General features: G+C 43.8%; 1 protein-coding gene across 2 annotated transcripts in view; it reads left to right on the top strand.

Annotated features, from left to right (window-relative positions):
* The window catches only part of Elp3 (elongator acetyltransferase complex subunit 3), a 62,587-nt gene that overhangs the window by 24,838 nt on the left and 15,504 nt on the right, over positions 1 to 22,245 (top strand). For both annotated transcript variants that reach the window (XM_021181881.1, XM_021181880.1), the window contains exons 8-14: positions 2,787 to 2,948; positions 5,052 to 5,178; positions 8,128 to 8,321; positions 16,632 to 16,722; positions 18,690 to 18,755; positions 20,091 to 20,318; positions 20,984 to 21,065. In XM_021181881.1, the coding sequence (XP_021037540.1) occupies positions 2,787 to 2,948; positions 5,052 to 5,178; positions 8,128 to 8,321; positions 16,632 to 16,722; positions 18,690 to 18,755; positions 20,091 to 20,318; positions 20,984 to 21,065 (950 nt within the window). The remainder of the gene's footprint in view (positions 1 to 2,786; positions 2,949 to 5,051; positions 5,179 to 8,127; positions 8,322 to 16,631; positions 16,723 to 18,689; positions 18,756 to 20,090; positions 20,319 to 20,983; positions 21,066 to 22,245) is intronic.

Below are 22,245 nucleotides of genomic sequence, written 5' to 3'. Positions count from 1 at the left end.
GAAGTTAATCTCTTATCTCTGTGCCCTCATTTAATTGTTGGTTTGGCTTGAATGGATTGGGTTTGGGGTCCTATAGCTTGACTGAAGCAGCTCTGGGATAAAAACTAGGTTTTTAGTTCTTATAGAATCTCTGACCTAATGCAAATTACCTTTCCTATTTCCAAGAGGGACAGTAGGCAGCAAGATCACTAGAGGCTATGGGAAGGGAGAAAGTCCTCCTTTGTCCTAGCTACATCTGATTTATTTATTCATTCTTCATGTTCATTTCTTTGGTTTGATTGGAGGAGTTAGTGATGAACTCCTAATCTATTAGATACTTAACATTGTTGGACCCTCTAAGAGCTCCCTGTCTAAAAGGAGGAACAGACATGTCCATAAATAAGTGTGGATGCACACGGAGCTTGTCATACCAAGGGCTCTGAGAGCATATCACAGAAAAAGAGATGTCTTTCAGCCGAGTTAAGACTAGGTGGCATGGGTTTATCTCTAAGGTGGGGCTCTCCTTTCCCTCCGCCCTGCTCCCCACCCACCCACTCTCACTGTGAACAGTTCCGGCACTGTATGTTCCCTAGAGAGCGTGAGCTTCCTACATAGCTGTCACCTTGGTGGCCTGTGAGAAATGAGTAGTTCAGAGCATCCCTGCAGCCTTCCTAAGGCAGTCCTCTAGCTGTCAGAAAGAGCAGTAGCCCTGGCAGGAAGACTGAGTCCAATTGCAGCCTCTGGTGTTAGAAGTTGAGACAGCTCCTCTCTGCCCCAGAACCTAAGACTGAAATCCCAGAAAGTAAGGTGTCAACTGTGGTCCTGGAAGAAAGGCGCACTGGTTAGGTGGCTGCCCACAGGATGGAGGGAGGATTATGTAGCAGACCCTGAAATGCTCACATGAAGCAGCATCTTGTGTACGTGAATTAGCATATGAAAAAGAATAGTTAGGTAGATATCTTTCCATCTCTGAAACAAGGCAGCAGATTTACTAAGATCCTGGACTACACATAGCAGCGACAGAATCGCCATAGCTCACCAAAGACCCAGTACTCAGTTGTTTGTAATGTTCAGATTTGATAAGAATGTCCACTTCATTGCTTTTCAGATGGAAATACAATTCTGAAAGGAAACAGAAGATACTGACCCTTTTCTTTTGTTCTTTAAGACAGGGTTTCTCTGTGCAGCCTTGACTGTCCTGGAACTTTCTCTGTAAAGCAGGCTGGCCTCAAACTCAAATATCCAACTGCCTCTGCCTCCAAGTGCTGGGATTAAAGGCGTGTGCTGCCAATGACTTTTCAAACTCTGAGTTATTTTCTCTTTCTCCACATTTCCCCAGAGGAAAGACATTTCTGAGGTGGAGTTAGGTTTTGGAGAGTAAGGTTTGCCTCTGTGTCCTGCACTTTGTTTTGATTTGCAAGGTGATGGATGGTGTCATGCTTACGGCAGCCTCCTCAGTGTGCCTGCCTCCATGCGCCATGATGCTCTGTAACAGACAGATCAGTTTGTAGCTCTTCCCTTCCTCAAGGCAGACTCCCATTGCTGCTGTTGCCAGCTCTCTTGTTTTTCCCAGTGATGGAGCTGTCACTGTGCCCAGGCTCTCTGGCCTACAGCCACTTCTTCTGAGAAATACCAGTTGATAGCACGCATAGTTTGTGGTACATGTTAGATTCTGGATCCTAGGATGTTGTCAGGTACTTTCTGAACTACACTCAGAGCTTTCTACCTTCTGTCTTTCATGCATCTTAATATAATTTGCCTTTTTTCTTTTTTTCTTTTAATTTTAGCAAGTTCTCTGAAGTCCAGTAACTGCTGTTAGGAGCAGATGGGTTGTGTTTATCATGTGACATTATGTACTTCCTGTCCTCCATGAGGACATTATGGAAAGGTGCCAAGAAGAATGGTTACAGTTAGGTTAGAGATGTACAGACAGACAGAAGTCTGGCTTCTCAGTCTGAGAGTCTAAGTAAGCAGACCCACCTTCAACTCCCGTAGCTTTTTTCATTGTGTCCCAGAACAAGGTGCCTGTTGAGCTTCACTGTCTTCGTGTGTAAATGAAATATAGGACACCTCTCTGTTGATAGTCAGTGACCCAGTGTCATTCACAATGTCCTCCATCACTGAGTTCCTGCCACCTACCTCACCAGAGCCCTGACAGATGATATGACCTTGGGCCAACAGTAAGGTCAACATCTCAGAGAACTTAAATCCAAGGCGGTCCTCTCTATCCTGTATCTTGACTTAGTGACCAAAAACCGCTCTCTCATTTTACACATTAAAGGTAGGCGTCTTCCAGGTGCATAGAAGATATTTCACCTGAATGATCCTTGCCGCCTACATTGCTCCCCTTACCTACTCCGCCCCTTGTTGTTGTATTCTAAAAGGCTCTATGATGCAGGGAGAAATAAGTAATGCAGATGGTTTTTGCTTATGTGAAATCAGTTGCTAGGAATGGAGAAATAGCTTTTCTCAGTTGAAATCACTGTTTTCAAGAAGATTATGACTTCAGCCAGCTGTGTGAATGATAATGATAACGGGAATGAGATGGGGGTGCACCAGTGCAGTTGTGTCGGCTCTTTGAAGTGTGGGTTCCGTTGTTGCCGTCCTTTTGATGAAGATGCCAAGGCCAGAGAGGTTAATAGAATTACTTTCTGCCTGGTGAGGGAGTAGGAGAGCTGGGACTTGAACTTACACTATCTGGCTCCAGAGCCCACACTCTTAGTTAACTGTCTCATCCTGGGAAAACTAAGAGAAGGCAGGCTAGGAAGAAATGACCCCAGGTGTGTCATTTTACTTCTGCTCTGCAGGTATTCTGAGAGAAGCTTCACAAAGTGTGTTGGAATTACAATTGAGACCAGACCTGATTATTGCATGAAGCGGCACCTAAGTGACATGTTGACTTACGGCTGCACAAGGCTGGAGATCGGAGTGCAGAGTGTCTATGAAGATGTGGCCAGAGATACCAACAGGTGAGGTGCTGGCAGGCGGCCTCCTCTGTCCTCACTGACTCTTCTTTCTTCCTTGAGCCCAGTCTCAGAGAAAGATGTGCAATCTTAGCTATTTAACTCTCTTCTGCCACCCATGCTCTCAGGCCAGCTGCCTGTGCCTTCATTTTCAGTATAGTCACCTGACAGTCCTTTCCACCAAAAATGTGTCACTGAGTCAGGGAAGGTCAGTCTGTGAGGAAACTTGTAAATAACTGCCCCCTCGGCCGAAGAGCAAAGAAATGAGAATTTAATTAGCAGCAGACACTACTGACACAAAGTGGCACAGGCGACTTCACATGGCCAGGATTGTAAGGGGAGCTAAGGAAACACACTAGTCCATACTTAGAAGCAGCCTAGAGGAATGGCAGGTCCAGGACTTTGTCCTTTAAGTAACAGTGATCTGTTGGATATTTTTAAGCACAGGGGAAAATCTTATAGGTATTGTACCTACAAAAGAGAAATTTCAGAGCAAGGCAAACTCCACCCAAGGAGGCTGCTTGGGGAGCAGAGTAACCACAGGCTGTGCTAGGAGACCCCTGTGGGGATGCTCAGGGACACTTCCCGAACAAGTAACAGCAAGCGGAGGCTGAAGGAGACTCCCAGTTACTGCTGTGCATTGGAGGAAAGCTGCTTGAGGATGGGAGCACATGACAAGCAGAAGGTTGGATTACGTGGGCCCTGTGAGTCAGCCACAAGATCCTGGGCTTCAGTCAAGAGGCAGGCTGGGAGCTAAGATAGGAGCATGCCTGCATATATAAGTAAGAGCCCCTTTGTGCCAATATGGGAGATGGTTTAAGGGGGGGGGGCGGTAAGGAGATAGCCTCGACACACAGCTGTTGGAGCAATTTAAGCAGCAAACCCTTGAGTCCTAGAAAGCAGTGAGTGCTATTTGCTAACTGCTGGGAAGCAAGGGCTGGAGAGAAAGGGAAGTGGGAGCCTTGGAAAGAAGAGAGGCTTCACTTTGTAGACACTAAATGTTACATACTTGTGGAATTAAAGGTTTGGTTTAGAGCAGGGCTAGCCAGTAGACTGTTCCAGACCTGCACTGTCCATGTGACAGTACAGCTGAGGAAATGAATAGTTCTTTGTAACTTAATTTGCATAGCTGCATATGCATAGTTGTGACCATATTGTACAGTAACTTTGGAGTAGAATAATTGAGTGCAGAATTCAGAAGAAAGTCCAAGCCTCGACAAGAACATTAGATGTCATTGGTGAAAACTAATTAGAAAATAAGTGGGGCCATGGGAATAAGTGGGGTGTCTAGGGGGAATATGAGGGAGCCCATGGCTTCTGAGAGCTTCCGGTGCTACCTGGGAGCATCTTGGTGGTAGAAGGAATTGTCACAAGGCCTCAAGTTTTAGTTGTCCCAGTTGTTATCAAGGCCTGCTTTCTACTCCGATGTGGCAGGGCCTGGTCAGACCCCTGTGCCAGCCAAACCTTTCTCTGATGGACTCTTTGTCGTACTAGTGACATGTGCTTTGTGTGGTAGTTTCTTCCTCTCTCTACCTTATCTCATAGTTCTGAAAGAAGTGATGCTCAAATCAGAGCTCCTTCATGATTTAGTGTTGTTATTGTTGCTGTTGCTCAGTTTAGCCCCAAACCTGGTAAGGACCCACGGATGATCTTTAATTTTTAATCTTCCTGCCTCCATGTCCTAAGTGCTTGGCTATAAGTAGATACCAGCATGCTCGGCTTCTGCGTGGTCCCTGTTTAACAGGCACTGCAGCGATCAGCTGAGTTTACTGATGGTGTTTTGTCGTCTGGGTACACAGTGCCCCTTGTTACTTCCAGGCCTTTGAGCAGGTTTATAAGAGATTTTTTTTTGAATTAATTTTTTTTATTAGGTATTTTCCTCATTTACCAGAGCAATTGTGATTATAAGAGATTTCTAAGCACTGACTTTAAAGCTGTGATTTTGCTCCAGGCCTCCCTAGAGCTGTGTGAAAGTGACTTCTGTTCCCAGCCAAGTAGCTCTTGCTCTCATAGATTGTTTTCCTTTTCCTCTTCCTCCTCCTCTTCCCCCCATATGTTAGCTTGATTGTCCGTTAATCTGTCTGACAGGTAATGTATTTTCTCCCCCAGGGGCCATACTGTGAAGGCAGCTTGTGAATCTTTCCACCTGGCCAAAGATTCTGGTTTCAAAGTGGTGACACATATGATGCCTGACCTGCCGAACGTGGGACTGGAGAGAGACATTGAGCAGTTTATAGTAAGTGCGGCCTTGAGCCTGTAGACCCCAAGCACCTCCTCACACTTCCACATCTCACTGCTGTGCGTGTTAACTGTTGTGTTTTCCATTTTTAAAGCTGTAAAGCCTTGTTCCAAAATACTCAAAACACAGTAAAGACCAATCACCCACCTCCCCATTGTCAGACAAAAACTATTTTAATTCATTCTTTTCAGGCTTTCAGATGCCTGGGCTTGGAGCTGGAGAGGTAGCTTAGTGTTAGAGCACCAACTACTCTTTCCAAGGACTTGGGTTCTATTACCAGCACCCACATCGTGGCTCATAACTGTCCATTACTCTAGTTCCAGGGGATCTACCACCTTCTGGCCTTGCTGGGCACTAGTCATACATGTGGTGCACAGCCATACATGTAGGCAAACATTTATATACACATACATATAAATTTTAAATTATGAAATGCTAAATGTCTTAGTTAGGGTTTCCTTTGCTGTGAAAGAGACACCATGGCCAAGACAACTCTTATAAAGGACATTTAATTGGGTCTGGCTTACAGGTTCAGAGGTTCAGTCCATTGTCTTCATGGCAGGAAGCATGGCAGTGTCCAGGCAGGCATGGTGCTGGTGGAGCTGAGAGTTCTACATCTTGTTTCAAAGGCAAACCAGGCAAGAATGTCTCTTGCAAACAGCTAGGAGAAGGGTCTCAAAGCCCACCCCTACAGTGACACACTTCCTCCAATAAGGCCACGCTTAATCCAACAAGAACACACCTCCTAATAGTGACTCTCCCTGAGCCAAGCATATTCAAACCACCACACTTAAGATTTGAGGAACTGAGGCTGTTTGTGCTCATGTAACACAGGCACACTCACATTCACATGACATACGCTTTTCTTGATGTAGCTTTTTAACTTAATATTATAACAAGCATTTATAGTATAACAAGATAACATTTCCACATGGTGGCAAGTAGCATAGATAAGGCACAGGGCCCATCAGTTGGGATGCTGGCTTTTCTTATCCTCAACCTTTGTGACCAAAATCCTATAGTCCAGTGTCCCCAGAGAAAGGCTGGCGCGGGGAATAGAGATGAGTTCCTCCATGTGCAGACTTGGATCCGCTGTTCGTTTTCACTCCGTGTCTGTTCCCCTCTGCCTGGTTCCTGGGTCTTTGATATGTGAGCTTTGTGAGACTGGTGTGATGGTCTGGCCTTCATCAGCCTCTTAATCCGCAGCTTTCTTCCCTTTCAAAGCTGGATGCCAGTCTTCATCTGTTTTCTGTTTTCCAGTTGTAGTTGCCATCCCATCCCACCCTCTGTGTCTCCTTTCTTGTTCTTCTAAGTTTATACTGCTTTGAAAATGTCCCTTTTTGCCTCCTGATTTTAGAGGAAAAGGAGAGAAACCCATGTTTTAGTTCTCCATGTTTAATCATGGGTCCAGGACCAGTTCAGTCTAGTTTCATCCTTACAAAGGAGTGTATCACCCACTGTGTCTCCTGCAACCAGAACTTTTCTGACATGGTGTGCTCAGTGTATTTTCAGACTAGGCAGAGAAGGGCTTGACTGCATGCTCTTTGTGGGTGTCTAGAATATTTATTAAAGACCTAATAACTCTAAAAATGTTACAATGGAAATCATACAATTACAAAAGAATGTCTTTAAGACCGCATGGTGCAACAAGAATACAGCATTCAAGAAGGTGACAGTCAATGAAATCTAAAACCTACAGTTACATTTGTTTGAAAAGCAAGTTAAACAATGGAAAGTTTGTGAGGATAATGTAGTCAGAGATTTTAAAGCATGATTTAAAATTTCCATAGCTAGAGCACTGCTGGCTGGCCAGATCCTGATGGGGGTGCAGGGGTGGGAAGGACAGCACTTTGTGAGCCCACTTCTGTCCAGTATAGTGGTACACAATCAAGATTAGAGTGGGTACCATGCTAAATCCTAGAAAAGACCAAGCCTGGTATCTCTCTGCTGCCTTCCAGATAAAGAAGCAGCCATTGGGAGTGTAAGATAGAAGAGGTCTGTGCCAGAATAGATGAGCGAGGTGAATCCCTCAGTGTCCAGATAGCAAATGTGAGCCCATGTCAGAGGTGGTGCCAGTTGGCCCCAGTATGATGGTGACATCCTGAGATCAGCAAGCTTTCCCTGTAATGGGCCCTATTGTAAACATTGTAGGGGTTTGTTTGTTTGTTGTCTCTTTGTTTACATTATAAGTTTCACATTATAATCTCTAACCCAAATATGCCCTGGAGTTGAAAACACAACTCAATTAATATGAATGAATACATGCTGTGTGCCTAGATTGGGCAGATCTACCACTACACTACTTACTATCTTCCACATCCATGAGACCCCTTACAACTTGTGGTTTCTCCAGGCCATGTGCTTCTGCTCTGCTTTTCTTCTTTCTCCTCCTCTGCATCCTCTCTCTCTCCCATTTTTCCTTCTTCTCTCTCCCCCCACTTTCCACCTCACCTTCCTTTTATCTGCCCAATCATCAGCTCTCCTTTATTTTACAAAGTTGGGAAGCCGGTTTACAGGAAATCACCTGAGTGCAGACTCATTCCTTGTTCACAACCCCTCACAGGAGAACAGAATTACATCAAATGTAATTAGCCTCACGGCTATCCACAACAGATGGGACTTAAATGGTTTTTCCCCCACAGTTTTTCAAAAGTTTAAACAATCATGTCTATTATTAAAGATGTTGTAGTCTGGAAGGAAGGAAGGTATCGTTTCTAAAGAGTAGTGCTCAGTGTGAGACTGGCACCGCAGACAGAGCTGTACAGGAGATCTGTGTAGCACAGGATAGGCTGGGGCTACTGAATAGTGACATCTTGTCCCCCTGTACACTTCTTGACAGAAGGGACAGACAGCTCCAGGCCTGCTGCAGGTGGAGAGAAGCTGGCATAGGAGTCCCCTGTAGGGACAGAACCAATGGAATGGTAATTTTTGGTTCTCTGTCTGTAGGAATTTTTTGAGAACCCTGCTTTTCGTCCTGATGGTTTGAAGCTGTACCCAACCCTGGTTATCCGTGGAACTGGTCTGTATGAGCTGTGGAAATCAGGAAGATACAGGAGCTATTCTCCCAGTGACCTGATTGAGCTGGTGGCTCGGATCCTAGCCCTTGTGCCCCCGTGGACTCGTGTGTACCGGGTGCAGAGGTATGTGTGACCTTTCAGTCCCCAGATGCCTCTCTAAAGGGGTAGTCTGGTTTGATAGCAAACATTTTGAATTCTGTTTTTATATTAGAAGTAGAATATCAGGAATGCCATGCGTAGGAAATAGACACTAAGGACCGTGTGCCCAGGCCTCTTTGCCAGTATCTTATATTTATTCATTGTCCATTTATCCATGAGCCAGGAAAGTAAGAACAACTCGAAGGGTCCCATGGGCAAAATCTAGGACAACTTGAACATCAAAATAAACATACTAAGGGGCTGGGGAGATGGATGGTCAGTCAGCACAGTGCAAGCATGAGGGCCTGACAGTGAGCCCTAAAGCCCAGTGTAGTCATATGTGCTTGTCATCCCAGCACTGGGGAGAGAAGCAGGCAAGCCCCTGGGGCTCAGTGACCCGCTAACCTAGCCTACTTGGTGAGTTTCAGACCAGTGAGAGGCTCTGCCTCAAAAAGGTGGACACCACAAAGAAGAACCACACCAGAGGTTGTTTTCTGCCCTTCATGTGCATGCATGCACACATATGCACATACACTACAGACAGATAAGCGTGTGTGTGTGTGTGTGTGTGTGTATAAATGTCTGTATGTTAACAAATACTAACCAAATGAATAAAGCAGGAACCCTACAGTCCATATTGCTGCTCTTGAGTGCAGAGTGAGTAATCTGTGTGCTCCAGACGCATGCTGTCGGCCATCTTCATTTCACGCAGGTGCTGTATTTCAGATTCACCTACTAGAAAATCCTGTGACTCAATCTATCTATCCTCAGAGCACATTTGCCATAAATCATTCTCGGAATGGTGAACAATTTGGGTCACTCATGCACATGCTCTTAGCTGAGGTCAAAACAGTGCCTCTCTGCCTCTTTCCAGTCCTCGTGCTGTAAACAAGTGTTCTCTTTGCACTCTACTTAATGCTGCGTTTTTCAGATTTTTGTGAGCTGGTTAGGAATTGGCTCTTTAAAATGACCTCCAGACACAGTGCTTAAGTGCTGTCTATTGCTCCTAAGTGCTGGAAGGCCGTGAAGTGGTTTATGGAGGGAGTAGCGTGTGGTGGGAATCCTTTATTGTGAAGGCCCAAGAGAGAACTGTTGGCCGTGAGTTCCGGGTGAATCAATCAATTAGATATATTAAACAAGGTGTCTTAAAACAGAATCTCGGAGTACACGGTACTTCCTTATTGATAGCTGACAAAAAGTCTGGCCAAGAGTGGCTCCTGGGAACCTAGCCCTGTGGGTTCTGGCTCCGTGCTTCTTTGTCAGATGTGACCTGAAAGAATATAATTACCTACTGACTGCTTACCTACCAAAGAACGAGAACTGACCAGATGTGGTTGAAGCTTTCCCCACAATATACTTATTACAACGTAGAAAACAGTCATGTGGTGCAGAAGAAGCCTGGCCACGAGCCGGAGTGAACATTGTCAGAAGCCAGTGAAGTGAGTTGTGGCCGCCTGCTGGGACTGATTGACACCACAGGCTTACCTCTGTGACTTCTACCCAACATCTGTAACTAAGTTTAATCATGAGCCAACATTAGGCATCTCCAAGTAGATGCACATTCTAGAATGTGACAGCTACACAGAAGATTGGGACATGGTCCTTTTGCTTGAAGGACTTGGTTAAGACACTGGTGCAACTCAGTTGGGCTCAAAGAGCAACATCAGAGTGTCTGTTTTGGGTGGCAGTTCTGTGGTCGTGATAAAGTTTGCCCATTTGGGTGCTCAGAGTGTCCTGAGTCCTGCCACATCTTACTCACTTTTACCTTCCATTGATCAAGAACCATGGTTATCTGAACTGTTTTTCTGTGGCTTAGAGATTGTTTCCCAAAATGTGAATGAGTACAGCAGGAAAGAAGAAAGCTACAAGAAGATTAGCAGAGGCAAGAGGCCATGTGTGTCTGACTTGGACCACGCCAGCACAGAAGAGGCCAGTCCCACCCCAGGAGCCATGGTCTTCCAATGCAAAGGAGCTCACAAGGAAGAAACCTCTGCTATCTTAGTCCTGCAGACAGCGAGGCAGACGCAGCAGAGGCACTCGCCAGCTTCATGGCCTGTTGTGGGCCATTCTCCTGTCTACACCAGTACAACAATAAGGACTTGAGAGGTTATAGCAACCCCCATCTGAGAGGGAGGGACCATGGAGTGTGCAGGCTGCAGGCTCTGAAGGCAGCCTTCTGCTTCCCAAACACGGGGAATAGCAAGGTTTTCAGAAGCCATGAAGTCATGATGCCCTGGTGAGTCCAAGGACAGCTGTTTGAAGAGAGCAAGGGTTCAATCAGTAGGTGCCTGGTTTCACCTCAGTACCATTGTGGGGTCAGGTTTCCATGCTTTGCGGCTGATAACTTGCCTAACTTTGAAGATAATCTTTTGATAAGTTTAGTTCAAAGACTGTGTTTTCTATAATGCTTTCCAATTTTCCTTTTAAAATTTTTTTCTATGTTGAAGGTTTTAAAATGTAACTATAATAATTACACAGGTTTTTATTAATAGAGGTTTGGGATTGTATAGCTTACCATGGTTTGGGTAAATACGGGGTAAATATTGAATTTCTTCAAGATATTTTTGTTTTATGTTTTTAGTTGGATTTGATTACTGAAATGTTATGTGACTATATGCATTGAAATTTGTATTGTTTATATTTTGCTACTTGCTTTTAGTGTGTGTATATGTGTGGTATCTATACACATATACCTCTTTATGAATATGTGGAAGTCAGAGGACAGCTTTCAGGAGTGAGTTCTCTTTCTAGGAATCCAACCCAAGTCATCAGGCGCTCTACCCACTGAGCTGTCATCTCACCATCCTACTGTTTGGTTTGTGCCATTTTTATCTCCAGATCTTCTGTGTGCATCTGGCTTTCTATGTCTCTGAGTCCTACATTCATGGCCTCATCCAGCCCCAGATGAAAACTTGCCAGGTGGGGGCTCCACTGAGCACACACTTTGCTCCTTGCTGTTACTCTGTAACTACAGTGTACAGCAGTGACTGGCTCCCCAGCATTTACCTTATACCGGGGTTGATGGGCCATCTGGAGATGATTTAAAGCATTTGTATACAGCATTATCTTCATGGAAACAAGCATTTTATGGTACCTGCAGGTAATTCTGGAACTAGCCTCTCAAAGATACTGAGGGCTGCTATATACTGCATTTAAAAATGACTCAAAATATAGACTACGAAGTACCATTTGTCCTCAATAATCACTGGAGATTTAGCCTCCATTTGTACAATACTGAGGTAATGTGTAAGACTGTATGTGCTGGTTTGTGTTTATATGGTATGGTGTTTGCTGCGAAGTCAATACTTCATACATTGCTCTGCAACCATATAATGATAAGCTTTGGCCACAGCAAGGTATATTTTACCATTCAAGATATATAATCCCTTCATATCTAGCCACACAGTACTCTGCCCACATGAAAGCGATAATGTTTTAGAATTTACTTAAAATCCCCTTAGCATATCTGTTAACAAGGACTGTTTACAAAATGTCCTTGTTTGGTGGGAATTCATCTTTACAGAACTGTTAACTATGGCAGTGTTTATATGAAATAAGCCAGATACAGAGAACCAGATGCTACACTATATCATTAGCATGTGGACTCTAAACAGACTTACCTACAGGAGTGTGAGGTAGAACCAGCCGCCGTTCACTGGGGCTTCGTTCCTCAGTTAAAACCAAATGCCAGTAAGGAGAGGGGGTGGCGTCTCTGGTCTCTGTTCATGCAGTAGAATCGCTTACATCAAGGAAGTGAAGTGGAGCCTGTAACACTTGCCCAACAACTGCCCTTCCGCAAAAGGCAGCAATGATAAGAAGAAAGGATTTTGAGTGTTCTTGTCACAAAGAATTGATATTATGAGGGATAGATTGCTTAATAATGTGGTAAACCTCTGTGATGTATTGCCATATCAGAACCTCATGCTGGGACCTATTTATATATACTTATTAAAAACTTATACATAATAATTAAAATATTTTAGATACAAATAAATGATTGGGGTCATTTTTAGAGCTATACTTTAAAGGCAGCATAACAGCCTCATTTCCATTTATCTTTCACAGTAATTGGTCCCATTGTTAAGCAGACATTAGGTTGCTTCCAGGTTTTCTTACTTAACGTTTCTGTCACTTTGATAAAAGCCCTGAAAGAGGGAAAACTTAAAGGAAAAGGTGGTTTGAGCCCACAGTTCCAGTCTCCAGTCTGCCATGTCAAGGAAGCCATAGCTGTAGAAGTTTGGCAAGCAGAGCGCGACAGACCTGTGCTCAGCTCGCTTCCTCCTTTCCCTGCATCCAGGATCTCCCCAGGGAATGGTGCCCTGTGGTGGTGGGGTATTCCAACCTCAGTTTTCCCATTGACCATCATCTCCCAAGGCACTCCCAGAGGCCTGTCTCCCAGTGCTGCTAGTCTAGATCTCTTCAGGTTGACAGTTGAGATTAACCATCACTCAGGTCTCTTTTCATTCCCCTCCCCACCTCCACCACTTTTTTCTTTTAAAGACAGGGTCTCCATTTAGCCCTGGCTGCCTTGGAACTCACAAAGATCCCCCTGTCTCTGCTTCTCAAGGGCTATGATTAAAGGGGTGTCCACCATGCCCAGCCCTCTTTATTATCCTAGTCTCGATTTAGCTAAAATCTATCTATATCAAAATTTTCACTTCTATTATAGTAGTACAATCTGTGGAAAGAATCACCTATGGTAATGAATGGATCTATGTATTTTTTATCAATATTTTAATGTTTTAAAGTTCTTTTTTGAAGAAAGAGAGCTATAAATGTGATGGGATTTGCAGTGCATAAGGTTTTCTAAAGAAATGATGCCAGTTCATGTAAATCATTGTTAATTTTATCACATGCTCTGTAGCCTTGATGCGTATAACTGACTCTGTACGAGGGTGTGATTGGCATTTCCCATTAGTGGAGATTGCTCGTGCCTTGTACCTGATCATCACTTACGTGACTTGTTTGTATCGAATTTACAAATTATGGGATCCAGATTACAAAATGGTGCTTCTTATGGAGGTAACCCCCACCCCCAAAGGAATTCATAAGTGTTAACTCATTTGGAATCCTCATTCCTGGTGTGAAGTGGTATCAAGTGTGTTTAAAACCCTGAAATGACATTTTGAGGGGTATTAAAATTTATATTCAGATTGAGGTAGAATCTGTTACGTCAACCTCAAGAACTTGTATCAAGAACTGGATGATAAAACTTTAAATGAAAATGTAAATGAGGGACATAAACCTTATTACAGAGATACAGAGGATGAGCTGGAAAGATGGCTCAGCCACTAAGCAAAAGCACTGCTATTGTGAAGGACCAGAGTTCTGATACCAACACCCACAATAGGTGGCTCACAGCCACCTATGAGCTATCACTCCAATTCCAAGGAACCTGACTCCCTATTCTGGCCTCCATGTACACCTGTGCACAGGGATACACAGAAATACACACATATACATAATTTAAAATTAACTAAATCTTTTTCAAATGTATAAAGGTTCAGAGGTAAGGCTAGGTGTTCAGCAGTACTTGGTAACTGAGACAAGTGGTATTACTCAGGGAGTATCTTCTAGCCTCAGTCTTAAAGTTTTAGGCTAGTTCTGCAGGTCAGAAGACTGCTGCTGGCCCAGGCATGTCTTACGCACCTCACTCTAATGTGGAGGCTGAGGATAGGGCTGATAAAAGGAAGCCCCTAGTAATGAGGAAACGCCTCTGCCTGGCACATTCTGTATCTAGATTGTTTCTGTCTGAACTCATAGTCAAGGGAAGTCACGGGTGTCCTTCTGTCCTGGACCATTAGGAGTTCTGCCTGTTTCTACATCGTTCTACCTCTTCACATCTTCCACCAGCCACAGCTGGCTAGCAAAGGTGAACTTACTGGCTTTACCCAGTGGAAAGACTTGGACACTGTGTTTTAGGCACGTCTCTAGGAGGGACCATGTTAGAGGAGGTAATGCAAGTCAGCTTTTCCGTCTTTCTAAGAGATCACTTGATGTTCCCATTGGTTATTCCCTACACCCTGCCCCTCCCTGCTTCTAAGCTCTTGTATACTCTGTAGCCTTCTGACAGTTGAGTCAGGAGCATCTTCCTGGGTGTTTTTATGAGGCACATCCTGCTGCAAGGTTCTATATTCTAGCCCTGAGGAGTGTAGTCAGTGATTAAATGTAAAATTCTGTCCAGGCACATGATGGGTTCCGCATTAGAGCGTTGCTGCCCTTGGGCTATTTGACAGCTGTCTGCCTTGATATGATATTAAATCACTGTGAGGTGTCAGACTAGGAATACCAATTTGCAACCAAAGCATGCTTCTGACGCATGAGAAACTTTAGACAGAAACAGCTCTAAACAGCTTGGAAAGGTTTTTGATGAGCAAATTGTAAATATTAGTACCTCTACTCTTGAAATATTACCTGTTAAGCCAACATGTATAATGTCTCTTCATGCCAGGAAAGAAACTAGATCGAATGACTTAGAAAAACCTAAAAGGAGTTTTAACTCCTGCCTCCATGAGGCAACAAGGTCAGCCTCTTAGGGACCTGGCTCAAGTTCTGAACATCCAGAGAGGTGTAACCCGTCTGAGTGGGGTCAGAGAGGTGTAAACCGTCTGAGTGGGGTTGAGCTCTGTCATGCAGTGGATCTCTGTGATGGAAGATGCCTAGCCAGTGCAGAAATGTGTCCCTCAGATGCAGTGAAGGAGACTATCTCTGAGAGTTGCACTTGCCACATTTTCTTTTCCTTAATGACCGAGAGCTTCCATCTGCTGTGCTCCAGGCATGTCACTACCAAAGACCATTAAAGCCGTGTTTCATTTTTATAGTGACAGAAATAAATTTGAGACATTTATGAACTGGTGGCATCCTTGTAAGGTCCTGCGTAGCCAGGGCCTCTCTGGTAATGAGAGCATCTATGGGGACATACAGCCTGTGTGGTCTCAGGCCTATCTCCTGTCTTTTCTACTCCACTGTCTCACATCTTGAAATTGTTAACGATTTTATAAGAGGCTATATGTTCTTTCTTTATTATAGGTCCCACCAATTACATAGCAGCCTCTTAGTAGATTATCATATCCTTATTTTAACACAAACACAAAGTGAGGTCACAACCTGACCAGTTGAAGCCTAGCCCTGCTTTTCCTAGAACTAGCTTTGTCTAGTTCATTGTTCATAGCAACCTTACAGGACTTAACTCCCAGGAATAACCACACAGGAAATTTGTCGGGTATTAAGTATTAGCGTGACCTCCACTGATCATCACAGGTTAATTTCAGACCATGTATAACAATGTTTGGAAATATATTTTAAGTTCTAAAATATTTAGTATGTTAATGAGGATAGCCATATATCAGATTACTATAAAATATTCCAACATTTAAAAGGGGGCACTGTGAAGACTTATATTTGGCTTATAGAACCAGAAAGGTTTAAGCAATGTGTGTATATATTCCTTTCTAAATAATTTTTACTTTAATAACCATTGTGTGATTTTTTACCTGATTATTAACTTTGAAGCATATATTGATTTTAAAAGACTAAATTTCGAAAGTTAGGAATCATTGTACTAAAAAACCTCTATGTAAGCCGGGTATGCTACCTTGTTAAGACATAGTCACAAGGTGAGGCAAATGTCACTGTCACTTTAAGCCTCTTAGTGTGCTTCTCTTTATAGTATCGCCATGGAAACAGTCAGGAGTAAGTGCAGTACAACCCTGACTTCGGCTTTTGACTGGCATCTCCTAGATGTCGGGCACTCTGCACTATCCCAGTGCAGAGGACAACTCTCATTTCCCCATCCTTAGGCAAGCTGAAATGGGGTAGGGTCTGTGGGAGCAGTTAAACCAGGCTTTTGACCTTCCTTGTTGTTGACTTTCAGCTGCTGTGTAGAAGGGAAAGTGTTTGCCAAGTGGTTTCTGATTCACAATTGGTTTTTTTCTCTCCATTGAGTTGAGGTTTATTTGTTTTAATCCTTGTTTCATTTAGTACAGTGTCTCATGAACCCCAGATTTTTCCTAATGGCTCCCAGCATTTGGGCAGATTCTGTGCTTTGTTCTCTGCTGTGATTTCCATTATATGTGCTTCATACCCCCCCTGAGAGGTGGGAAGAAGAGAGCTTACAGATGGGAAATCTAGGGTACAGGGGTGCTCTCAACCTTGCCTCCTCTCATCCTTAGCATCCTCTGCCTTCTGCTCCGTAGCTTTGTGGTCTCTCATTGTTTTTTATTTTTAAAATCTCACTGCTGTACTGCTATGGAGAATAGCTTACATTTCCCCACAGTTGGTGTTTTTCTCCTACAGAGACATCCCAATGCCCCTTGTCAGCTCAGGAGTGGAGCATGGCAACCTGCGCGAGCTGGCATTTGCAAGAATGAAGGATCTTGGAATACAGGTATGAGTTAATGTGGCTGCCAGCCAGGTATGGTGTGAAGGAAAAGGGAGTCTTCTTGCACTTAGCCTCAGGGCTGTCGCTCTCAGGCATTGCTGGTACCAGCTGGGTCAGACAACTTGTGTGTGTTCGAGGTGTTCTGGGTAGCTTGCAGAAGCTGTATGAGTGGTGACAAACACTGCTGCTGTCCCCTTGTGTCTTGGTCTTCTGACTTCTATAACCTGTTGCTCTATATTTACCAGGCAGCGTCTCTCTCTTGACCGTAAGAGAAGGAAGGAAGCTATTAATTTAACAGTCTTGGGAGGTAGTAGTGAGTCTGAAATGAAGCATTCTAGAAACTTCTTGGAACTTCTGAAGAGATAAGCTGGAAGCAGTGTCTGGCCAGGGCACCAGGGGTTAGACTCTGCCTTCAGAAACAGTGCAGTGGATCAGGAGAGGGCAGGGGATCTGTTGGCTGTGTTTTCAAGCAGGGACCCATGACTTACTTTACACTTCCTCAAATTATCACGGAGGAAAATATTTTAGAACATTGTCCAAAATTAAATGAATACTATTGAATTATTTGAATATTCAACAAAATAATATAATAATTAGATATAATAGACAATGTTTAGAAATAAGCAAGTGCATGAGGCTGATCACCAGCATCACACAGTACTGTGCCTACTCTGCTCGTCACTTGCCAGCTGGCCTCCATCTCTGGCCTCCTAAGGATCCAACAGACCTGGGTACCAGCGGTCTCCTTGTGTATTGGCCATCTTTAACCCTGCCCCCATCTAACCCTTGCTAGCCTCTGCTAAGGGGCCCAGGAATCAATCCAAAGAGCAGAGTGTCTTAGGCTTTCCTTTCCAGAAAGTAAGTAGATGTCATCTCTGCCTTTGAAAAATCATGCTCCAAGAAAGAACAAAGAGGAAGCAGGGTGCCTGCTGATTGAGACCAATGACCTCTAGCCACATACACCTAGTCTCCTATAGAGAGCTGGGCTAGAAGATAGTATCTGCTCTTAGCAGATCAGCTGTAGAAACCCATGGCCCTTATTTGCTGTTCAGGCCACATCAGCAGAGTATCTTGCTGGGTGGGTTTCCTGAAACAAGAAAATAACTTTGTTTTTTGCAAAACTGAATAACGAACTCTTAGAGATACATTGTTAGTGATATTGCTTGCATGATTCTGTCTCACTGGTAGATACATGTATGTTTATTCTGTAGAGGAGGACATATCATTGGATAATGCAGGGACTCTGTAATACCAAGTGTCAGGCTGTATGGGATGCACGCCGGGCTGAGGAGTAGGAACGAGTGTTGTTAGGATCCTGACCATGCCCTCCATTGACACGGTCTCCCGGCAGCTGCTCACAGGTGGGGGATGCCCAAGAGCTATCTGGAGTTGAAGTCCAATTTTGTCATATATGAATCTAGGTTCCTTTTATATTTTCCCTTCCTTCTTTCCTCTAGAATGCCTTTCTTGGAAAAGGAAACATATCTTTGATATGTGTCTTTTGACATATTTAAAATGATACAACACTAAAAATAATAATGTCATACATAGATTTTAAAGACTTAAGAATTTGTTTTTACTCTTCCTGTGATATTTTGGGACTGTATTTTCAATCATTTTGGAGTTGTGTCTCCACAGTTAAGTCTCTTGGGCAAAAACTATTTTCTAACTTTCTAACTTAAAATTGTTCATTTTCCAAGATTATATATGGTCTCTTTGAGTTCTAAACTCATTTTGAAAGGGAAATAGGGAAATGGTACACCTTTACAAATTCCCATCATAAAATTTTGTAAAGATGGCTTTTAATTTTTTTTTTTTTATTTTTTTTTTTTTTTTTTTTTTTTTTTTTTTTTTTTGGTTTTTCAAAGTTTTCACTTTTCTATTTCAGTGTAAGTTATGTACAGACATGATTTTGAGTCCGGGATTTGTTTTAAATGAACAATGAATGAGTCACTACTTTGATTTTTTGGCAGTGCCGAGATGTGAGAACCAGGGAGGTTGGAATCCAAGAAATTCATCACAGAGTGCGGCCATACCAGGTCAGTCTCCTCTAAATCTGCCCCAAGCCTGGACCCCACCTGCTTACCCCTAACTGAGTGAATAGCTCAGGGCAGAAAGTAGCAAGCCAGGAAAACCAGCCATGAGAGTCACTGGATTATGGAAGAGCCAGGTAAGGAAAACCAAGGCTAGACCTCATTTTTTCACCAACTCTGCAGTGTGGGAAATGTTCTAAGGTGAAGCTGCTTCACAGTACCCCTAGTCTGTCTGCAGTGACTCTGGAGGACACAGTAGGGACTCAAGAGTTCCAGTCATTTGATTTGATTGAATGCATTCATGTGTAAGTAGCTGCTTGTGACTTGTGGCTGCTTCCTATGGACAGCCTTGCTGCTCTCCTCTGTGTAACCTGCAAGTTCTTGTCCTAGCTGGTTTCCCATAGCTTCAGCACAGTGCCCTGGGCATTCTGAGTAGTCTCACTTCCATACATCTGTAACATCTAACTCGGTGCAGCATTGTCTGGGAAGCCCGTGTGTGAAAGGCTGGATTCTGTTCTTAGCATGAACTGTTGTTAAAGGGCCTATCAAGAGAAAAAGTAGACCTGACACATTAATTATTTTATATACCAAACATCAAGCTGAGGGGTTGTTTATTTTGCTTTGAGTATAATATACCCATATACAGGGTGTGTCTGTTACAGCCTTTCTAAACATGTAGAATTCTGAGTGTCCACCTCTTACTCCACACTATTCATAGAATCTCCTGTACAGCAGGCTGAAGAGTCAGAATCTGTAGATCTCTACCACTGAAGTTCCCATCCGTCCCTCTGTGGTAAACTGTGCTCTACTGATCGGCCTTAACGTATTCCTCCCTCACTAGGCCTATTTCACAAGCCCCGCCCAATGTCACACTTTCTTAAATCTAGGAGAGGAGTTCACACACACACACACACACACACACACGTACACACAAAGAAGGTTTTAGTGGAAGAAGTAAGAACTAGACAAGGAAACCATTAACTGACAGTTTGAAGGCAAAGTGGGGGAGGGGTCCTAAAAGCCACGTGTGTGATTTAATCTGTAGTTTTATCTTAGAGACAGTTTGTGGGACATAAATTTACATAAAAGCATTCACTAAGCTGGATATCTGTAAGAATCTCAAGGTTAATTAAGTTCAAATATTTGTAAAATTGTTCTCCATTTAGAATAGCCCATGAACAATCCTGTGCTACTTGAGAGGAGGCAAATAAAAGCCATAATTAGTGATGATTCATGCTTTGTTCCTAGCTGAACATTAGCCTAAACACATTCCTGCAATTATAAAAATGAACTTGGTTCTCTAGTTCTGAATGAGATGTTTCATGGCTCCTTATCCGCCAGGTCGAGTTGGTACGGAGAGATTATGTTGCCAATGGTGGCTGGGAAACTTTCCTGTCCTACGAAGATCCTGATCAGGACATTCTGATTGGCCTCCTAAGGCTGCGGAAGTGCTCTGAGGAAACCTTCCGGTTTGAACTGGGTGGAGGTGTTTCCATAGTCCGAGAGCTACACGTGTATGGAAGTGTGGTCCCTGTGAGCAGCCGGGACCCCACTAAATTTCAGCATCAGGTATCCTGCACCCTGCTTTAATTGGGTTATACTTAAGAAATTGCCTGAAATAGGGAAAGTTAAAGCAGCTGGTGAGGAGAGAAGGGAGAGAGGGTGTGGGAAAGAGGCTTCTTTTCAGTTGTTTTGGGGCAATCCTTCTCCATGTTGCTCCCATGTGGTCCCAGAGGATAACAGATACACCCCCTTTATCAGATTCAAACAAAACTGGTTCACTTCCTGTGGAATCAAATGACAGGAAAGTGATTCGCAGGTGTCAGTTGTGTTGTATAAGTAACCCCTAGCAACCTAAAGTTGGAAATCTGTATTTTTCAGTTTCAGGAAAATTTGTTAAAAGCAGTAATAATAGGTTTAGGGTAAACACCAAATGGGATGCTACAACAATTTTGCCACGTTCCAAACCCTTTCAAAAGTGGAAGGCAGGTTGAATAAATAAGACCTGTTGCCACAGACTCCTGTCAGCTGGGGCTGCCTAGACCCCAGGCACGGCACCCCAAATGCCACGCTGGCTCTTGATGGAGTGCTGACTTCTTTACTAAGTCAGGAGTGTGCTCTGGTTGGGATCCGTGCACTCTGCTGGCTCATCGGTAGAGTTTTGTCACTTTTTAAAAGGTGGTGTGCAGCCCTTGCTTACTGGGGTCCCTTCTCTTCCCTTATGCTCCTTCTAGGGGTTCGGCATGCTGCTGATGGAAGAGGCAGAGAGAATCGCTCGGGAAGAGCATGGATCTGGGAAAATGGCAGTTATATCAGGTGACTGGAGAGATGGGGTTCTTACTCATCTGTTCACACTGAGATTTCGATCTCTTGCCTCTCCATGATTACTGTGTTCAAATTGATCCAGGCTGACAAGTGAGAGGGACTTACGTGCAAACGTTGGAACATGTCAGAGAGCAGTTAGCTGGGTGAGTGCTTCTAGAAGCACTGTGTTCCTCAGAGCAGCTGCCAGTGTCCTGGGTGCAGTTTCTGCTTGTCTGACCTGGGGTTATTGTGCTTCGTGCCAGCTGCTGTATGAGGAAATGTGAGTGGTGGAGATGGAGCTGCTGGTTCAGGATGATTCAAGGCAGAATGTAGTTCATGCTGCTGCCCTTGCCGTTGTCCTGATTGTCAGCGTCTTTATTTGGGACGAGACGGGAGGAAGAAGGCTTCCTCTTAGGGACCTACCATGCATTCAAAAATTAAATAGGCAAAACGAAATTTGCAGGAGAAAGATGAATACAAACTAATATAAAATGAGGCAGACACAGGAGCATTCATGAGGAAATGAAGACTGGAAGATGCATGTACACCCGAGTGTTTTAGAACTGAGAGTGGGAAGTCGTGGAAAAATACGCTAAGGGGAGACTCATAAAGTGGGGGTGACTTAGCAGGCCTGTTGGTTCCATCATTAGAGGTGAGGATGTTCTTCCCTCCAGCATAGGCTGAGAGCCTCTCACGGAGTCTTCCAGAGCCTTCCTGAACCTGCTGTGTTCTCAGTTCCTCCAGCGTTTGCTAAGCCAACTACACAGACTTGTGTTTTCTGAATCCCAGAGAAACGTCCCCATACTAATCGGGACATCTAAATGGTTGGAGAAGGAAACAAAGGGGAGATTTGGGGGGAAGCAAGAACTGATCATTCACATTTTTCAGTGTGCTGTCCCTATAAGAAAAATTACTAATTACTGTGGGGAACCTAAGCTGGCAGAACACAGAATCAAGATTTAGGATAGATTTGACCCCAGAATTTATTTTGTTTTCCTGTTTGACTACCACATCCCAAAAGCTTACTTGTGACCTAAGAAATTTTTTTTTCTGAAAATTAAAGCTGAAATGAGGTTTAAAAAAAAAAATCAATAAGAAGTTGCCAGTCGATAAATCAATACTGGCAATCAAGACCTGGTGGCCAGGTCTTCCTGGTTACCATCGCAAAGATCTAGTCTGCCTGGGTGTTTGA

Source organism: Mus caroli, chromosome 14 (assembly GCF_900094665.2).
Source record: "Mus caroli chromosome 14, CAROLI_EIJ_v1.1, whole genome shotgun sequence".
Classification (NCBI taxonomy): Eukaryota; Metazoa; Chordata; class Mammalia; order Rodentia; family Muridae; genus Mus; species Mus caroli.
The sequence above is the reverse complement of the archived record's forward strand: the minus strand, read 5'-3'. Positions and strand labels throughout refer to the sequence as shown.